This window comes from Ochotona princeps, chromosome 16 (genome assembly GCF_030435755.1).
Source record: "Ochotona princeps isolate mOchPri1 chromosome 16, mOchPri1.hap1, whole genome shotgun sequence".
NCBI classification, from domain to species: domain Eukaryota; kingdom Metazoa; phylum Chordata; class Mammalia; order Lagomorpha; family Ochotonidae; genus Ochotona; species Ochotona princeps.
This window is the reverse complement of record NC_080847.1, coordinates 57,357,685-57,376,374: the sequence shown is the minus strand read 5'-3', so window position 1 is coordinate 57,376,374 and position 18,690 is coordinate 57,357,685. Positions and strand designations below refer to the sequence as shown.

General features: G+C 43.1%; 1 protein-coding gene across 1 annotated transcript; it reads left to right on the top strand.

Moving 5' to 3' along the window:
* The first annotated feature begins 3,385 nt into the window (after nucleotides 1-3,385).
* On the top strand, nucleotides 3,386-17,931 carry ZIM2 (zinc finger imprinted 2). The gene is made up of 5 exons (XM_058674905.1): nucleotides 3,386-3,705; nucleotides 5,313-5,389; nucleotides 7,477-7,603; nucleotides 11,671-11,793; nucleotides 16,969-17,931. Exons 1-5 carry the CDS (start codon nucleotides 3,480-3,482, stop codon nucleotides 17,898-17,900), a joined length of 1,485 nt encoding a protein of 494 aa, XP_058530888.1. The 5' UTR covers nucleotides 3,386-3,479; the 3' UTR covers nucleotides 17,901-17,931.
* The last annotated feature ends 759 nt before the right edge of the window (nucleotides 17,932-18,690 follow it).

The window sequence follows — 18,690 nt, the reverse complement described above, 5'->3', positions numbered from 1 at the left end:
AAAATTGAAGGAACCAAGAATTAAAATAATAATCATAAATTAACATATAATTAATAGCACCGGGGACATAAAGCTAGTACTTCTGATGAGATGGAGAAGGTAACAATAAGAAATAATAAAAACAATGAAAATACTAATGAGTAAGCCATATAACTGGTTAGAGAGTGATGTCATATAATATAGTTCTTGTATTCTAAGAATACTCCATTCAGTATGTGTTAATAGAGTTCAATTTCAAGCAAGTGGGTTTTTCCAGGGAACTATTATAAGAAATTAGACTGAAGAACATGTAATACAATAGACCAATTTTTAACTACTGAAAACAAAAAGATTGAACGAATAGTTGATTTTGCACAGATGGCTTTAATTGTGAAGGTCACCAAGAAGAAAAGAGAAATGTTTCTCTAAAAATGGCATCTGTTTACGATTTCTTAAAGCGCAGCTTTCCTAGAAGAGAGACGTAGGTTCTATTTTCCTAATTCGAAAAGAAGGGTCATTATAGAACACTAAGACTAGAAAACAATTGTGAAGAAGAAAGTACAAAATTGCCTAGAAAATATTCCCAATCATAAGCAATCATATCCTGGTGCAGTATTCCGGGATATGTTTCTATGCTTTAAATGGGCATTTGTATTGTATCACAATATTTTCTGTTTATTTTCTGTTTTTCCATTTAATGATACAGATTTTCCCTACATACAAAATATAAATAAAATTAACATATAATTATATATATTTATTATGATTAAATAATATTATTATATAATTACTAACTTATATATATACCTAACTGATTTTATTTGTATTCTGTATGTAGGGAAAAAATATATATATAGACACAGAAATGGAACACACTGTGTTCCTATCATGAGTTCTTACATTTAGAAATAGAAGGGGCTGGCATTGTGGCATAGCGGGTTAAGCCACCTCTTTTGATGCTGGAGCTCTGTGTGGGCCCTGGTTTGTGTCCTGGCTGCCCCACTTCCAATCCTCCAGTCCAGCTTCTGGATAATATGCTTTCAAAAGCAGCAGAGGGTGAGCTGGATGCCCCACTGCTCTTTGGGAAACCCAGAGGGAGCTCCTGGCTCCTGGCTTCAGTCTGATCCAACCTTGTTAGTCACGGCCCATTCGGATAGTGATCCAGTCAATGGAAGACTGCTATCTCTCTATTCCTCCCTCCTCCCACTTCCTCCTCCTTCCCTTTAACTGGCTTTCAAATAAAAAAATAATAACAATACTACCAGCATCCCAGAAGCCCCTTGTACATCCTGATCCCAGTAACTACAAACCTTCCCCCTCTGACAATAACCGTTATCTATAAAATCTAAATGTATCTATATATTTTCCTAGTGTGGACCTTTATGTACATTCAATCACAAAATATGAACTTTTAAGATTTTTTATATTGGAAAGTCAGGTATACAGAGAAGAGGAGAGACAGAGAGGAAGATCTTCTGTCCATTGATTCATGTCCCAAGCAGCCGGAATGGCTGGAGCCATGCCGATGCAAAGCCAGGAGCCCAGAGCCTCTTCCGGGTCTCCCACACAGGTGCAGGGTCCCAAGGTCTTGGACCGTCCTCGACTGCTTTCCCAGAGCACAGGCAGGGAGCTGGATGGGAAGCGGGGTCACCAGGATTAGAATGGGCACCCATATATGGGATCCCAGTGCATTCAAGGAGAGGACTTTGACTGCTAGGCTGCCACACCAGGCCCAAATCTTTTGAGTTTTGTTTGTTTTACTCAACAGTGAAATACATTCATTTTCTCATTTATGTTTAGATTTCAAGTGTATGAACATATTGTGGATTCTGCTGCTGCTCTGTGTTCTTGCCAACACTTAAAATTATCTTTTTCATTTTACACACTCTGGAAAGTATGCAGTGATATCTATTGTGATTCTATTATTTTATTTTTTATTGGAAACTCAGATCCACAGAGAGAAGGCAATACGGAGAGAAGTATCTTTCATCTGCTGGTTCACTTCCCAAGTGGCCGCGTTGGCCAGAGCTGAGCTAATCTGAAGACAGGAGCCAGGAGCTTCTTCCGGTTCTCCCACACAGGTGCAGGGTCCCAGGGCTTTGGGCCGTCCTCTACTGCTTTCCCAAGCCACAAACAGGGAGTTGGAACAGAAGTGGAGCAGTCAGGATACAAACTGGCACCCATATGGGATCCTGGTGGATACAAGGCAAGAATTTAGCCACTAGGCCATCGCATCTATTGTGATTTTAAATAACATCTCTCTGATAACTAATGAATTTGAGCCTTGTTTTGTTTTAGGACTGTTTAGCTCCTTTTAAAAAATATATTAATTTTTTTTGACTTTTATTGGAAAATCAGATATACAGAGAGGAGGAGAGACAGAGAGGAATCATTCCCCAAGTGGCCACAACAACTGGAGCTGAACCGATCCAAGCCAGGAGTCAGGAGCTTCCTCTGGGTCTCCCACACAGGTGCCTCGACTGCTTTCCCAGGCCACAGGCAGGGAACAGGATGGGAAGCAGGGACCATATGGGATCCCAGCATGTGCAAGGCGAGGACTTTAGCTGCTAGGCTACCTCGCCGGGCCCTGTTGAGCTGCTTTTTATGTAGTGCCTGTAGCCTTTCTACTCTTATTTAGTCTGACTCTTTCTGGCTTGGGTGGCTTCTTCACGTATTTTGTGTATGAATGATGTATGTATTGTGAATATATTTTTTATTCTGTATAATACATGGTTGGTTTTTAACGTGTTAATTTTTTTATTTTTAAAGGCATTTTTAATATGTTAGATTCTCAGGCTTAGAGCAAGTGCATGATGTTGATAAAAACAGAACGATTTCTTGTAGTTCACAGAAAGAATTCTAAGAATCTAAGGATACTTCCTGCCTCTCTGATTTCCTCCGTTTCTTTCTGTCCCTCCCTCTCTCCTTTCTTTCTTTTAACATGTTTTTAATTTACATTATAGTCAAAGGTTTGATGATTTTCTAACAAAGAGCTAATTTCTTAAGCAATGAAAATTCTTTGCACTTCATCCAGGTGGTTAGTTCATTGTGTTCTAGGCTCCTTTTCCTTTAGTGACATTTCTGACACGATTCTATACCTGTGGGTTTTCTGCACCCAGGAATGGTACAAAGGCATCACGTGTGTCTTACATGTAGAGATTGCCCTGTGTGTGTGATTAGGCAGTCCTGTGAAATGTTCTGCTGTGGCACTAAGTGTGCAAGCCCTCTGCGGGTCTCTGTGTCATCTTTGCAGGTCCCGAGGTATCTGCAATCTTGTATTCAATACCAGCCTTGCCAGCTTCTTCCTGAGTGTGCGCCGGAGTTCCCTGCCTTGGAGAGTCCATCCATCCTGTAAGGACCAAACTGTCAAGATGATGCGTGGGACAGAAGGCGAGGCTACCTCGAGGGGTGCTCGTGTTGCTCCTCCGTGTGCTCAAGAGGCGGACCCAGGAACTCTGGGCGTTTCTCATGAGACGCTTAGGCATTTCCAGCACTTGTCCATGACTGGGCCTCACCAAGCTCTCGACCAAATCCAGGAGCTCTGCCGGCAGTGGCTGCAGCCAGAGACCCATACCAAGGAGCAAATAATCGACCAGTTGGTGTTGCGGCAGTTCCTGGTGACCTTGCCAAAAGCAGTTGGGGCGTGGGTGAGATGGAGGCAGCCCAGGAACAGCAAGGAGGCAGGAACCCTGGTGGAGAGTTTCATCCAGGCCCACAGGGAGGAAGGTGAGGAAGGGCACGGCCACGGAGCCAGTGCGCAGTGGGTGGGGCTTTGTGCCTGCGCGTGGGAGGAGCTGGTGCATTAAAGAGGGCGTGAAAGAGTACATTTAAATATCCAGCATAAGATGTCCAATCTCATGTGAGACACAAGAAGCCTGAGGTTTGAGCTTTGCTGTTTAATGTTATTACTTCCCTCGAGGTCCTCCTTCTCCAACATAAACTTTGATATCAACAGAAAATGAAACAATACACAAAGTTGCAGCTCTCCCCAGAATATGGAGAACACTAATCCAAGTGCAAAGTTGGGGAAAGCTGATCCTCAGCTTAGTTTTTCCATTTAAGAACAAAAAAGATTTGTTGACTGGCCACATCATTTTTACAAGATGACCTAAAGTGTAGGAGATACGAAGCTTGGAAATTCAGCATTTTCCAAAATGTGCTGACTTCTTAGAAACTTAAATTACTAGATTGGAAGGCATTTTAAGAATGATACAAGAAAACCATCGAATCCTCATAATCCTTCAACTAATATTACTAAATAAAAACCAACACACATATACAAAACAAGAGAATAGTTAAATACAAATATTATAGTCCCCTGCGGAGGAACGGCTGGAACACAGCCGGAAAGCACATGGGTACGTGTGGACTATTGGTAATGTTGTAGCTTGTAAGTTGGCTGGCGACTTCATAGGTCTTAATTATTCTTAATATAATACACATTCTTATATATAAAATATAATAAATATAGAATGAACTTAAAATGAAGACTGTTAATGGTTCAAGGCTTATCACAGTTCAAGGATTAAAGATTATGGTTAGTCCACCAATGTTTCATAAAAATAATTTTTAAAACACTAATATTTGACACTTAAAATGTCTTGTAAGGACCTTGGAATAGGAATTCTATAGACCAGGAGACAGATACACCAATAGGTCAATTAACTTGCTCATGATTCTGCAGTTACTAAATGAGAGTCAGGATTAAGACAGAGGCTGCTGGCTTCTGCATCCTTCTCTTGGTTATGGTGTTAGACCCCCCCAGGCAGACATCAGGATGTCTTAAAAAGGTCAGACACTTAACCAATGGCATAGAATTATAGTGAAGCTGGAGTTCAGGGGAAGAGAAACAGAGTTAGTTCCCTAGGAGATGAAAAAGTAGCAGCAGTGTAATGAGATGTCTTTACAAAGAGGCTGTGGGCAGTGACGACCTTCGGAGTTCAGGCTTTGGAAGGAATTGTGGTCATCTTTCATGCCAGTGAGTCAAAACATTGTAGGCAGGGCTCAATAATAAAAAATTGCCATTAAAAATACCAACTGTGTGCCATGGATGGGAAATATTTCATGCGCATAAGAGCCCTTAGAAGTAAAGGTATTATCACTAATTAGGGGAAGATGGGCGGGTGGCGAGGTGAGAGTTCATTTTACTTGGAAACAAGGGAAGCCTTGAAGTGTTTCCTAGTGGTAACTGACCAGAACAGCTTTTTTTATGTGCTGTATTGAATTAAACTGTTTCTGTGGTCTTACTGTGTGAGCTTCAGTAATGCTTCCGCCTCCCGTGGGGTAGCGTGGGGTGGCAGGTCTCTCCTGCAGGTTGTTCCTCTCCCCTCTAGGTGTCCTTGCTGACAGCTCTGACCGTGCAGGAAAGAACGCAGCAGTGTTAGACAGCGCACCAGTGACCGAGGCCCAGGTGAGTCAAGTTTCCTCTGAGTTGATTCACAAAGATGAGAATCTTACCTGACTGAGTTCTGGACTTTCTGTGTTGAAGTAAATCAAGTCCTCATTTCTTTTAAGTCTGTGTAAAAATATCACTTAACTGAACCTTTCCTCTGGGTGCTTGAGGTGTGGTTTCCTTCTGTTGCATCTCTCTGCTTTATTTTTCTCTGTTGTACTCTCCCCGTTCCACATATTACATCTTCAATATTTTCCTTTTTCTATCTGAACTTACTCGGCTTTTAGTATTGTGTTTTATTCAAAACAGTCCTCGTGTGCTTTATGATATCATGGATGAGGGGAGGGAGCAGGAGGGCTGCGTACAGGGCGGAAGGTCCACACGTCTGTTGTGTCAGGCTGGGATATGAACCCTGACATGCCAGCTGGCGTCAGAGTCTGTGCCTAACACGTACTTATCACTGATTGGCTGTTATTTAGCCTGGCCAGATTCAACAAACAAATCCTAAAAAACAGCCATTTAAATTTTAAATTCAAGTTAGCAACAAATAAACTTTTAGCATAAGTATGTCTGGGACATAATCATGCTAAAATTATTTGTTGTTTGTAATTTATATTTAATTGAACAAAGTGGATTTTATTGACCACCCTATTTCATCTAAATTTCTACACTGTGAGATTTGAGAAAATGGAGTTCATAGATTAGCCCAGAATATTTTTTATAAATGAAAAATAATGTCCTACTATTCAACTAGTTCCTCTAAAATTGTGAATAATATTTTAATAAAGTTACAAACATGAAATTTATTTCTCATTATGCTCTTACAAGATTTACAACAAGGTTGTCTCATTTATTCACTGCCTATTTGTGTTGCTTGTGGATGAAAGTGAAAATAATTAGTACTGTGTATCAAAATACTGATTCTTATGGATGAAACATCTCATTCTTTTTACCAGTACAGCACCATTTTGTATGTTATTTCATGAGATTCCATTTCTATGGAATATCCATAATAAGCAAATCTCTAAGAGGTAGACAGTAGATTGATGGTTGCTGAGCACTTGGGGGAGATTGGAAGGAGATGGATAGTGAGCGCTGAAGATGTACAGGGCTTCTTTTTGGGGTAATTAAAATATTCTCAAATTGGCCTGATGGTTAACACAACCCAGTATATATACTAAAAATCCTTGACTGGTATACTTTAGGTAGGTAAATGTTGTGGTATGTATGTGAATTATATCTCAATAAAGCTATTATTTAGAGAATAGAATATGCAGCATCTGGGGCCCTACCCTTTGGTGAGGAGCTAAGGGAAAACTGAGAAACACTGTCCCGGGATATTTTCTCCTAAGAATCATCCTCATTAAAAAAAATATCCGTGTGAGCAAAATAAACCCTGTAGAAGCTCAGAAACCAGCCCGTGACTTCCAGTTTAACCAAATATTCATTAATCTCTATAAGTCTTAGAAAGTTTTCACTAAAAAGCAAAACATATGTATTAATAAAACTGGCTTATTGGAATATTATTTTATTGTATAACATACCATATGTATCTCTGTATTATAAATGGGATTTTTTGAGTTGTCTTGACATTTGTATGTAAAAAACATTTATGAACATTTTACAAAATGTTAGAAACATGCCTGTACATTTCTCAAGGTACACATGAACATATTGGAACAGGATATCTGGTCCAAAGTGAGTTAATGATTTTGATTGTTCTTCGTACCTTGTTAAGAAATTCTGTAGGGAATGCTGAGGCTTCTCCTACAGGAACTCATAGAGTTCATAAGAATTAGCCAGAATTTAAATTCGTTTCTTGATGGCTGAGGCTGGGGTCTACTGTGAACTTTTAAACATTCACATTCATGCTTTCTTTGTTGAGTGGCTTAAAAAAGATCTTTTTCTGCCAACCAAATCTGTGCTAATTAGCAACAGGAAGTGTCTCCAAAATGTTCCCACTTCTCTCAAGATTACAGGACAGAGGAAGATGCAATTCTAGATGTTCAGTAGACCACTGGACAGCTTTCTGCCTGACAGATCAAGCCCCTTCTCACACCCTGGCAACAACTCCTTGACTTTTAAGAGTATTTGTGGTGTTGTAGGAGTTGGTGACCTTCGAGGATGTGTTTGTGGACTTCAGTCCTGAGGAGATGAGCTGCCTTACTGCGAATCAAAGGAAACTCTACCGCGAGGTGACACTGGAGAATTACCAGAACCTGGTCTTCATTGGTAAGTGTGCATCCTCCATGGAGCTCGTTTGCTGCTTACGATGCCGGAAGGTCTCAGCTGTCATGATGCCGAAAGATGTCTTCCCACTAGAGTGATGGCTAGCTGGGCTAGTGAGTCTCCACCCAGATCAGAGGGCGTATTTTAATATAAAGCTCACTGTTGGTCATGAAGTAGGTAACACTGGCTGTTAATAAGTGCCAGTACTGGCCTAAGTACTTGACTTGTTTCCGCCCCTTCAGTTCTCAGACTGGTGCTGTGAGAGGGAGGCATGCTTCTTTTTCTTGTTGCTATGACGTTGGCATTCCACAGAGGAGGAAGCTGAGTGTGGCGATGCTGAATGAGGTGTTGGATCTGGGCCTGACCTTGAGCACTCTGACTGCGGTCTCCTCTGGTGACAGAGGCTTGCTTCATCAGGTCTCAGTGTACCTGCAGGATTGAAATGATAGATTCTTTTGAATGAGCAATAGAATTTTGAAAAGTCAGGGATCCCCAGAGACTCCTGCTGGCCTCAAGTCTTAAGAGTCTGCAATAGTGCCAGGCCCTGTACTGGCAAGTACACACAAGAATCTGGTCTGGGAACACCTCAGACAAAGTTTCTTTGGGGATCCCCCCAAATCGAACTGCCAGACTCAGAGCCCTAACCATGAAGAGAAGTGCAGGTGCCATGGTCTGCCATGGAGTGCACGTGTCAGAGCCGAACCTCCTCAGAGGCTCAGACGGAGCAGTGGACTGCACAGTCAGGTGCACATGGAGGATATGGCAGTCCATAGGAACCTGCAGAGGACACCTGGCACCACAACAGAGGACAGAACAAATCAACCAACTACCCCAGCCATGTGTTGGCAGTGAAAAACTGGGCAAACGGAGACTCTAAGGTGGACTATGTCAATCAGTGGATTCTGCAGTGACCTCATCGTGCTTGGAGTGGTGAGACTGGCAGCAATTCAGAACTGTTGAACTATCAAAACCACTTGAGCAAGACCCTCGGAGCATGCCCCACATCGGGGACCTGGGATGGGTGGGAGGCTGGGAGGGGCTTCTCCCTTTATCTCCCTCTTTACTCCAGAAACAGAAAAATGTGGAGGTAATAGTTTTACCTACTTTCCTGTAGCCCTTGACCCTTTGTGCCCTAATTAACTATGTAAAGATTGTCAAAAATAAAGGGAAAAAGAAGAAAGAAAAAACCTGGGCAAGAAAAAGAGTCTGCACTGGTCGCTCCACGTCCGGCAGTGCCACGTCCGGCAGTGCCACCGTCGCCTCGCCTCATGAGTGGGAAGACTCTGTCGAGTGCCGTGATACCCATTGTGTGGCTCTTAGGGAGACGTAGAGATATGAAACATGAAAACACCATCCAACCAGCGTGACCTGATGCTCTTCTCCTGTAAGAGACCTGGTCAGGAGAGAGATGCACTCAACCACCTGCCACAGGGATGTGGAATCGTAACCGGAATGTGTTGGCCACAGGGAACTGCCTCTTCCGATGTATTTTACGCACTCCCCTGGTAAATGGCTTTTTCAACTGATTTTATGCTCTTTCCTAGATGACTAGATTTTGTGGCTTAAAAGAGAGGACTAAGTGTCAAGATATTGGGAATACATCCATTTCATTTTTTCAGCTTCAGGCAGTGACCTGGAGGCATTTCTGTCTTCTTGTGAGCCCTTGGTTTCTTGAAGCACTGAAGGTCTTGGGTTTATTTAAGAGGTCTTGTGTATCACCCGGGATATTGTTTTTTTCGAGTGTTGAATAAGTGCACTAGGAAAATAGAAGATGACTAGCCAGTACATGGACAATGTACAATAGTGTAATCAGCAGTTACAATGAGACCCCGTGATTTTCTTTCAGACTCTGATTATATCAGACAGAAGGCATCACTTGGGTGTTACCATGTATTACCATGTCTCTGTAGCTTGCTGATCTTCCGTTTAAGCAAAAAAGACCCAAAGCCTTGAGCAAGCTGATCAGACTTTGCTGCAGTGTCAGCAGGCAAGTGCTGGGAATGGGGAAAAGTCCTGTTGAACTAGACTGCAGAACCACCTGGAAAGTGCAAGATTGGGGACTGGGAGTGGGCCCAGAAGGGAAACTATGGGCACCCCTCTCATGGGTTGTAACTCCCACTAGTGACTGTGAGAACCAGGGCTGGAGGTAGACCTGGCTGGACAGGCAGTAGCATCCATCAGCATAAGTGTGGGCTGGATATTGGGGTTGGTTGGGCTGAGCTAGGCTGCAGCACCCGTTGGTGTGTACAAGAGCTGGATGGGATGCGAGACAGGTTGGACCAGTCTGCTTCATTTACTGGCATGCACAGGAACCAGGGTTGGGGTCAGGTCTACAGTTCCCATTAGTGTACATGAGGGCCGAGTGTGTGTTAAACAAGGTTGGGCTGGGCTGCAGCATCCATTGGCTGATACAAGAGATAGGGCTGGAGACAAAACTGACCCAGCAACTGCAAACATCCTTGTGTGTGTAGGCTCATGTGGGTGACAGACTGAGCTGGACCCTGTACTGGCTGGCACACACAAGAGTCAGGTCTGGGGTCATCTCAGATGAGGTTTCTTTGGGGACTTCAGCAACTGAACCGCTGGACTCAGAACTCCAGCCATGGGGGAATCCACAGGATCTGTGGTCTACCGTGGAGTCTGTGTCAGACCTGGGCCTCCTTGGTTGCTAAGACAGAGAAAGTGGATTTGATGCCCAAATACACATGGAGGATTGGACAGTCCATCGGAGCCTGCAGGGGACATCTGGTACCGTGCAGAGGATGAAGGCAGAACAAATTGGACAACTACCCCAGCCAAGCATGACCAGCAAATATTCTGGGTGAACGGAGACTCTAAGGTGGACTATGTCAGCCAGTGGACCTTGGAAGGATTTCCTCATTCTTGGATCAGCGAGACTGATAGCATTTCAGAACTATTAAAACCACTCAGAGCACGCTCCACATTGGGGACCTGGAATGACATCAGGTGGCCCTCCCTGAACCCCGAGTTCTGCTGCAGTTAGGATGTGGGGTGCAGCGTCTCCCCTTCTCCGTTCCCCCAGATACAGAAAGAAGATGAAGAAGCTGGGAAACAATGGTCTCATCCTTTTTCCCCTGATCCTCGACCCCTCCCACCCTAATTAGTGATCCACAAGGGCATGCATCCTTCTCAACTATGTAAACACCATCAAAACTTACATTTCAAAAATTTTAAATAAACTAATTAGTCTGAGAAAAACAGGCAACAGAAGCCAACTAGCACTCAACAACCTTAGCTTCAGTCTTATTTATTGTCCTTTTTGCCAGTAACTTTAATTTCCATTTATAGAATTGATTTGATGCTTGCACTTAAAATAAGTATATTTAAGTTAAAAATGAGAAGTGATCTAAAGGAAAATAAATACTGCTGTGAATGGTATTTGTAGAGGTCATTCGTGAGTTTGTCAGCTGACTCACAGTGTGACAGGTCGGGCGCAGGCATTAGAATAACAAAGTAAATGAAGATCTTGAATTTCATAGATGGTTTACTCCAGCGAGGAGAGACAGAAAGCAAACAAGAAACAGAGTGTGTTTCAGACGATCACAGTTGGGGAAACGAAACTACGGGGGCAGGAACAGCTGCCTTGTAAGACAGAGGAGGAACGGACGTTATTGTGAGAAAGCTTCGCTTTTGCTCCATCAGATTCCCCTCGCTGAAGAGCTCAGCACCTGACTGCCGTCTCGCTGTTTCCAGTGTTGATTCAATAGCAGGTTTTGGGTTTGTTTGTTTGTTTTTGTTTTGTTTTGTTTTATCTCAGTACTGTTAGCTTTGGGGGGCAGAGAGGCTGTGCGTTAAACAGCACCGTTGCTTCCAACCTCCAGAGGCCAGGAGCAGCTGCTTTTCTCCCAGGGAGGTAACAACCAGAGAGATTTCCATACTTTGTAAGACGCCCCTTGAGGGACAAAGTCGTTAAGAATCATTGCTTAATAAATTTAAAAACAGGCTTCATTTTACTCCCAGAAGAATTTTCTCCTTTCTTATTATCCCAATTTTTCGAACCCAGTTGGAACTTACTATTCCCCCAAGTTCGTGTCTGCTTTCTTCAACAGGGTGCCAATTCCTTAAACCCGATGTTATCTCATACCTGGAGGAGGAGGAGTCGCACACAATTCAGGAAGGGACAGAGGAGTCATGCACAGTGAAGGAAGACAGCAAGTCGGGGCTATGTCAAGGTGAGTGGTGAGGATAGTCCCTGGAGGTGGAATCCTGGGAAGGCACTGTTGATGTCCAGGGAGATGGAAGGAGGAATGAGAAACAGGGTCAGGGAGTTACCAGGGAAAGGCCTCTGTGTGCTTTCAGTTCAGGGGCTTGTCTCCTCAACACTGTCTTTTCTCTGCCCCTTCTTCCCTTCCTCTGCCTTCCTCTCCTTCCTGTTTTTCCCCTGCCAACTCTTGCCACCTGGTTCCTGTCCTCCCACTTCTGCCAACACAATATTCATACATACTTTGTTCAAAGACTTTGACCTAAATGTTCTACGCCTACATCATAAGGCTTAGAACAGGAACCTTCTAAGCTTTACCTTCTCCACACATTGTGGCTGCAATCTAATAGTGCTTACCCTCATCATGAAATCTCACTTAGCAATTATTTATTTAGGTATGTATCTGTCAGAGACAGAGATGCCACTGATTCACCCACTAATGCCAACAGTGGCTGGGTCTGGACCAGGCTGCAGCAGGAAGCAAGGAACCCAATCCAGGTCTCTCCTGTGGGTGTGGAAAGGACCCAGCTACTGGAGCCATCACCTGGTGCCTCACAGGGTGGACTTTAGCAGAAAGCTGACATGAGGGGCCAGAGCTGGGCAGTGAACCCCGACACTGAATGGGTTGTGGGCATCACAACTGGCATTTTAACTTCTAGCCAAAGGCTTTCCCCATGAAATCCCTCCTTTGGATTGTATCACACTATGTATCAAGCTAGCAGTAATATTCATTTTCAATTTCAGTTAATAGAAACCAACTGTCTTAAGTCAAAGGGGGCTTGTTAGTTTCCAATATAGGTCAGCTGAGGAACAGTGGATGACCAAGGATGTTCGGATCGAGAAGTTTAGAGATGTCAACGAAGACCTAATTTAATTTTCTTTCCACTCTGCCTTCAACTCTGGGAGCAAATTCTTAGTGTCTTCTTTGTTTCTGAAGAAAGATATGTCCAAGAAACATTCTCAAGAGCAGGAATGCCTTCCTTAGCGACACTCCCAGCACGTTTCCTGATGTCTCATTGTTCGGAATTACAGCCCTTTCCTGAACCCACAGCTGTATCCAATATAATACCAATTCAAACAGCCTTCCCCCTCCATCTCCTGAGAAATGAATGCCCTAATAAAAAACAGGGAGTTACCAAGGATATCCCTCTACCTGCCTCTTTATTACTTCATTGTCTTTCCAAGCTGTGATTTTTTTTTAGCACACTGAAATTCATTAATTTATCTCATAAGTATTTATTAGGTTACAGTGGGTCAGGCACCTGTCCTGGATTCTGTGGTTACAATAATTAACAAGGCATATAAATCCTTTCCTTCATAGAGCTTGCACTTGTAGGTTATGGCTTGAAAACAAATGGAAAAATAATTGCATCTGACCACAATACAGATAGAGAATGGCATATGTATGTTTATTTAATATGGGGTAGTTAGGGAAAATCTGGGGAAGAATTTAATGAGATGATGAGTTGTTTGATGAAAAATTCTTAGGAGGAATGTTACAGTCAATAGGAGCAACAAATTTCAAGTTTCCCAGGTTGGATTTTTCTGGATACAAGAGGTCTGAGTGAAGTGGAGGGGGACAGAAAATGAGGAAGCAGACAAGGGCCGGCCCATGTAGGGATATAGCAAGGATAGTGGATTTTACCAGAGTGAGATTCAAAAGGAGTGGAAGGTTTTGAGCAAGAGAGTGAGGTGGTAGCATTGACACTTGAGAATTGTGTAGTAGCCATTAGAAATATGTGGCCGGGCCCGGTGCGGTGGACTAGTGTCTAAAGTCCTCGCCTTGAAAGCCCCAGGATGCCATATGGGAGCCGGTTCTAATCCCGGCAGCTCCACTTCCCATCCAGCTCTCTTGTGGCCTGGGAAAGCAGTCGAGGACGGCCCAATGCATTAGGACCCTGCACCCGCGTGGGAGACCTGGAAGAGGTTCCTGGTTCCCAGCTTCGGATCGGCACAGCACAGGCCATTGTGGCTCACTTGGGGAGTGAATCATCGGACGGAAGATCTTCCTCTCTGTCTCTCCTCCTCTCTGTATATCTGACTTTGTAATAAAAATAAAATCTTTTAAAAAAAAAAGAAAAAAAAAAAGAATGCTGCACCTGCGTGGGAGACCCAGAAGAGACTCCTGGCTTCAGATTGGCTCAACTCTGGCCGTTGCACTCATTTGGGGAGTGAACCATCAGACGAAAGATCTTCCTCTCTGTCTCTCCTCTTCTCTGTATAGCTGCCTTTCCAATCAAAATAAATAAATCTTAAAAAAAAAAGAATGACAATCAGAGAAGCAGCTTAACAAGGTTATTGAACTCCATCAGGCTAAAGATGGCAGAGACGTGCTGTAACTGTAGATGGTTTCTGGTTTCAGGAATTCTCTGAAAGTAGAAGTAGCAAAACATGTTGAAATGTTGAACATGAGTTGGGGTTAGGAAAACCAAGAAATCAGTCAGAACTGGGTCATCTCTTGACCTTTCATCCTTGAGTCTTCTCTTCACTGACTGTTTCCTCGTGGATCCAGCAGTCCTCCTCTTGGTGATCTGAGTTACTCACTGGCTCTGCAGTTTCCGCTCACATATTTCAGCTGTCTGATTTGACCACTGTGTTCATCACTGTCCCCTACAAACCACAATCTAAAAAAAAAAGATTTATCTATTTTTATTTGAAAGGCATATTCACAGAGAAGCGAGACAGAGAAAGAAGGCATTCCATCTGCTGGTTCACTCCCCAAATGGCTGCAATGACCAGAGCTGTGATGGTCCAAAGCTGGGAACCAGGAGATTCCAGAAGCTTCTTCCAGATCTCCAGTGTGGACGCAGGGTCCCGAGGACTTTGGACATCCTTTGATGCTTTCCAAGGCCTTAAGTAGAAAGCTGGATTGGAAGTGGAGTAGCTGGAACATGAACCAGCGCTCATGTGGGATGCCAGCTCACACGGAGGAGGATTAGCCTATTGAGCCACCACACTAGCCCCCAGATCTTAGACTTGCCTTCTTTGTGTATAGTTTCTTTTTTTTTTTTAATTTTTATCTATTTTATATAGTTCCACAGGCTCGGGGATTTCCCTTTCCACCTTTGTTCTCCTACCCCTCCTTACTGTTTTCCCTGTACTATTGTAATAGTACAGTCCTTCAAAAATCAGTCTTCTATCCATCATTATGCTATGTAAATGCATTGCGAAATTGTAAGTATAGACAATGACAGAAAGTCCAGCATCCTATTGTCAAGATATATGTAACAGTTTCATTTGGAATCCATCTTGATTCAGGAGTAGAGTGGCATATTGCAATGTATCTTCACTTTTCAATGTGATGGTCTGTTTTAGTCAGTTTCTCTAGATGAATGTGTGTAGATGCATGCTTATCTATGTACCTATTGCTCTTATATTTTGCATGAAGGTTGCCTGATATCAGAGAGGACATGTTATTTTCCTTTTGGGATTGGTTTATTGCACTAAACATACGGTCTCTAGTTGGGACTGTTTTGTTGCAAATGGTAGAATGTCATTTTTTTAAGATTTATTTATTTTTATTGGAAAGAAAGATGTACATAGAGGAGGAAAAACAAAGAGGAGGATCTTCCATCCGTTGATTCACTCCCCAGGCAGCCACAGTGGCTGGAGCTGGGCCAGTCTGAAGCCCAGAGGCTCTTCCGGGTCTCCCACGCAGGTGCAGGGCCCCAAGGCCTTGAACCATCCTCGACTGCTTTCCCAGGCCACAAGCAGGGAGCTGGATGGGAAGCGGAGCTACCAGGATTTTAGAACCAGCGCCTACATGGGATCCTGACGTGTGCAAGGTGTGGAAGAAGCTAGGCTACTATGCCAGGGCCAAATTCATTTTTTTTAATGGCAGAGTAGCAATCCATAGGGTAGATGTATCACACTTTCTCTACCCACTCTCCCTTCAGTGAGTCTCTTGGTTGGTCTTCGCTATTGTGGGTTGTGCACTGGAAATGTAAGATTACAGGTCACTTTCTCATATGCAGATTTCATTTGCTTTGGCTATATTCCCAAAAGTGTGGTAACTAGGTCATATGGCAGGTCAATTTTCAGTTCTCTCTCGGAACTTTCCATATTGACTTCCATAGTGGTTGTATTAGCCTACACTCCCAGCAACAGTGAAGTACAGTTCCTTTCGCCTCACATCCACACCAGCAGGTGTTGGTAGAGTTGTGAATATAGAACTCTACTCTGAATGAAATTTTTTTTCCTAGTTAGGGAGTTTGATTTTCAAAGCAGCAAATTTTGACCAGTGTTACCACTTTCAAGAGAAAATCAAAGTGTTGCAGAAATTGAAGTTCTTGAAGTTTGCATCCCAGCCTCGTTTGCCCCACATCTTCCAACTAAAATTCTGTGTTTCTGGATCGCCTCACTGTTTAACTTGCAGAATTCTTAGCTGGAGCTGTTTTACAGAGTTACCAGTGCTTTTGTGGCTTGCTGAGCCCAGAACCCTTTGCCTCCACTGATATTTTCCTAAACAGAGTCAACTCCTCTGGCTCTGCTGCTCTGTCATTTTATAGAGTCCTATTCACAACTGTCTGCTGGCTCTGCTTGGGCAACAGCACAGATGTTTAGTAAATGTTGAATGGGAGGGAATTAAGTCACTGGCACTGTAGTTTAGGTAAATCAAGAGATTAGGAGCCAAGAAAAAAGAATAGTTTTCCTTTAAAAAAACAGGCTTGAATGACTTTGAAAAATGCATTCTATATTTTCCCTAATTGAGATTCAGAATATCTATTAAAGATTCCTACAGGAAACATACATGATTTATATTATACAGTGTGTCCCACATTTACACTGGAAGTTCCTCCATGGTCCAAGCTGTTAGTTTTTTGGAATATTAGTGATCTACTGAGAATAGTTTGGAAAATACTGATAAAACCCAATCTGAGATTATCCTCTGGTTTTGTCTTCCTGTGACGTCTCTGTTACCACTATCAACATGACCTCCTCCTGAGCAGCCGGCCTCTCTTCTGTCTGCTTCACCTCGACCTTGCTTAGTCTTCTGGCCATAGTTTTCCCAGTTTCTCTTCAGGTTCCCTCCCCCCAAATTCCCAAACCTCCAGAACATCTGTTATTTTTGGTTTCTTTCTTCTGTCTAGTACAATGATGTGCTTCTGTGAGCAAAAAGAATAGAGAAAATTTACATTTCTTTTAGATCATAAGAAGCGACCTGAAACCAAAGAAGTAATCCCAGAACAAAACCTACCCATAAAATGGTCATTTGTGGCAGAAATGGAGACTCCAACAGTAGATAACTTCTTGCATGAATATCTAGAAGAGCCTTCCATTGGTGATCCATCAGAATTGCACCAGCACGGCCAGGAGAAACTCTTAAGTTCTGTAGCAATGAGTGATTCTAAGATCCCACACGAGATAAGCCAAGGCAGTGATAATTTTGAGACAAACTGTAACCGTACTGAACAATCAGAGAATTTTCTAGAGAAGAATCCCAAGGAAAGCACCAGGGCACAGGCAGCAGAGAAACCCACATGTGAACTTTGCAAGAGAACCTTTAGCACCCGCATAGCCTTTCTGAGGCACGAGCAGATCCATACTGGGAAGAAGCGCTATAGATGTCAGCAGTGTGGCGAAGCCTTCTATCTCATGCCGCACCTCATCAGACACCGGAGGACGCACTCTGTTAGGAAGCCTCCTCGATGCGGTGACAAACCAAAGCCTCCCGTCCATCCCGAAGGTGTCTGTGCACACGTGAGAATTCATAGCCGGGAAGACTACTATGAATGTTTGCAGTGTGGCAAAGCTTTTATTCAAAATGTGCACCTTTTGCAACATCTCCAAGCGCACAAGACAGCAGACATCGTTCCTCCCAAGTTGCCCCGCAGCAAGACATATTTAATTCGCTACCAACGGAAACACGGATATGTTGGAGAGAAAGCCTGCCAGTGTTGTGACTGTGGCAAAACCTTCAGTCAGACTTCACATCTCATTCAGCATTATCGAATTCATGCTCACGAGAGGCCTTACCAGTGTCAGCTGTGTGGGAAATGTTACAGTCGACCCTCGTACCTCACCAAACATTATCAATTCCATTTTCAAGAGAAAGCCCTGCATTGTAATGGCTGTTGAACCCTTCAGTCAGAGAACACATGTTTCTTAGTACCTTTGATCCTTCTGCGTTGAGGTATTACTCACACCCTAGCAACCTAAAAACCCATCATGGTGTGACTTTAGAATGTTGCAAGGAGGGGCCTCAGAACATGTATCTCTAATCATACCAGAGAAAGGCTTGCAGAGCTGTTAATGCACAGGAGGAACTAGATAGACTTCCTTCAGAAGCTTTCCTCAAACAGAAGCTTGGTCTTGACCTCGGACCAAAAAAAAAAAAAAATTGTAGATGTTAGGCTCTACACTGACTTGTCTGTGGCTTGGATTTTTATAGAAAAGTTTACATAAAATATTTTTACCACTAAAATTTGTCAGCATAGTGTCTGGTAAAAAGATTTGCAAACCTAGATTGATTCTTCCACAAAGTGCGTTGTAGTTTACAGAACGTTGTCATGTTTATTATCTTATTTGACCTTTTAAGGAATATTGTGGGGCCAAGCTGTCAGTTTCACCATGGTTGCAAGTGATGGGACAGGATTTTAAAAAATATTTCTGCCCATATTCTCTCTGAAGAAAAGATAGACTAATATACTGACCGCAGCCGTATTCCTATCTAGTAATCTCAGCATCATTTCACATCAGATCGAAGGAGGACGCTGGCGGTACCAGGACTCAGAGAGCTGTCTTTGAGTGAGGTTCTGATTGCCAGATTCTCTCACAATTTAGGGTTAGGTGATGACTTTTTGAGACACTAACTCTAGGAAGTTTATTTTTGTCGTATGATTTGTCGTAATTTTTCTCATCTCCGGTC

Coding starts and splice junctions, on each gene's coding strand:
- ZIM2 (XM_058674905.1), top strand. CDS start 3,480: ATGACTGGGCCTCACCAAGCTCTCGACCAAATCCAGGAGCTCTGCCGG. Junction 7,604..11,670: donor CCAGAACCTGGTCTTCATTG/GTAAGTGTGCAT, acceptor TTTCTTCAACAG/GGTGCCAATTCCTTAAACCC. Junction 11,794..16,968: donor CAAGTCGGGGCTATGTCAAG/GTGAGTGGTGAG, acceptor CATTTCTTTTAG/ATCATAAGAAGCGACCTGAA.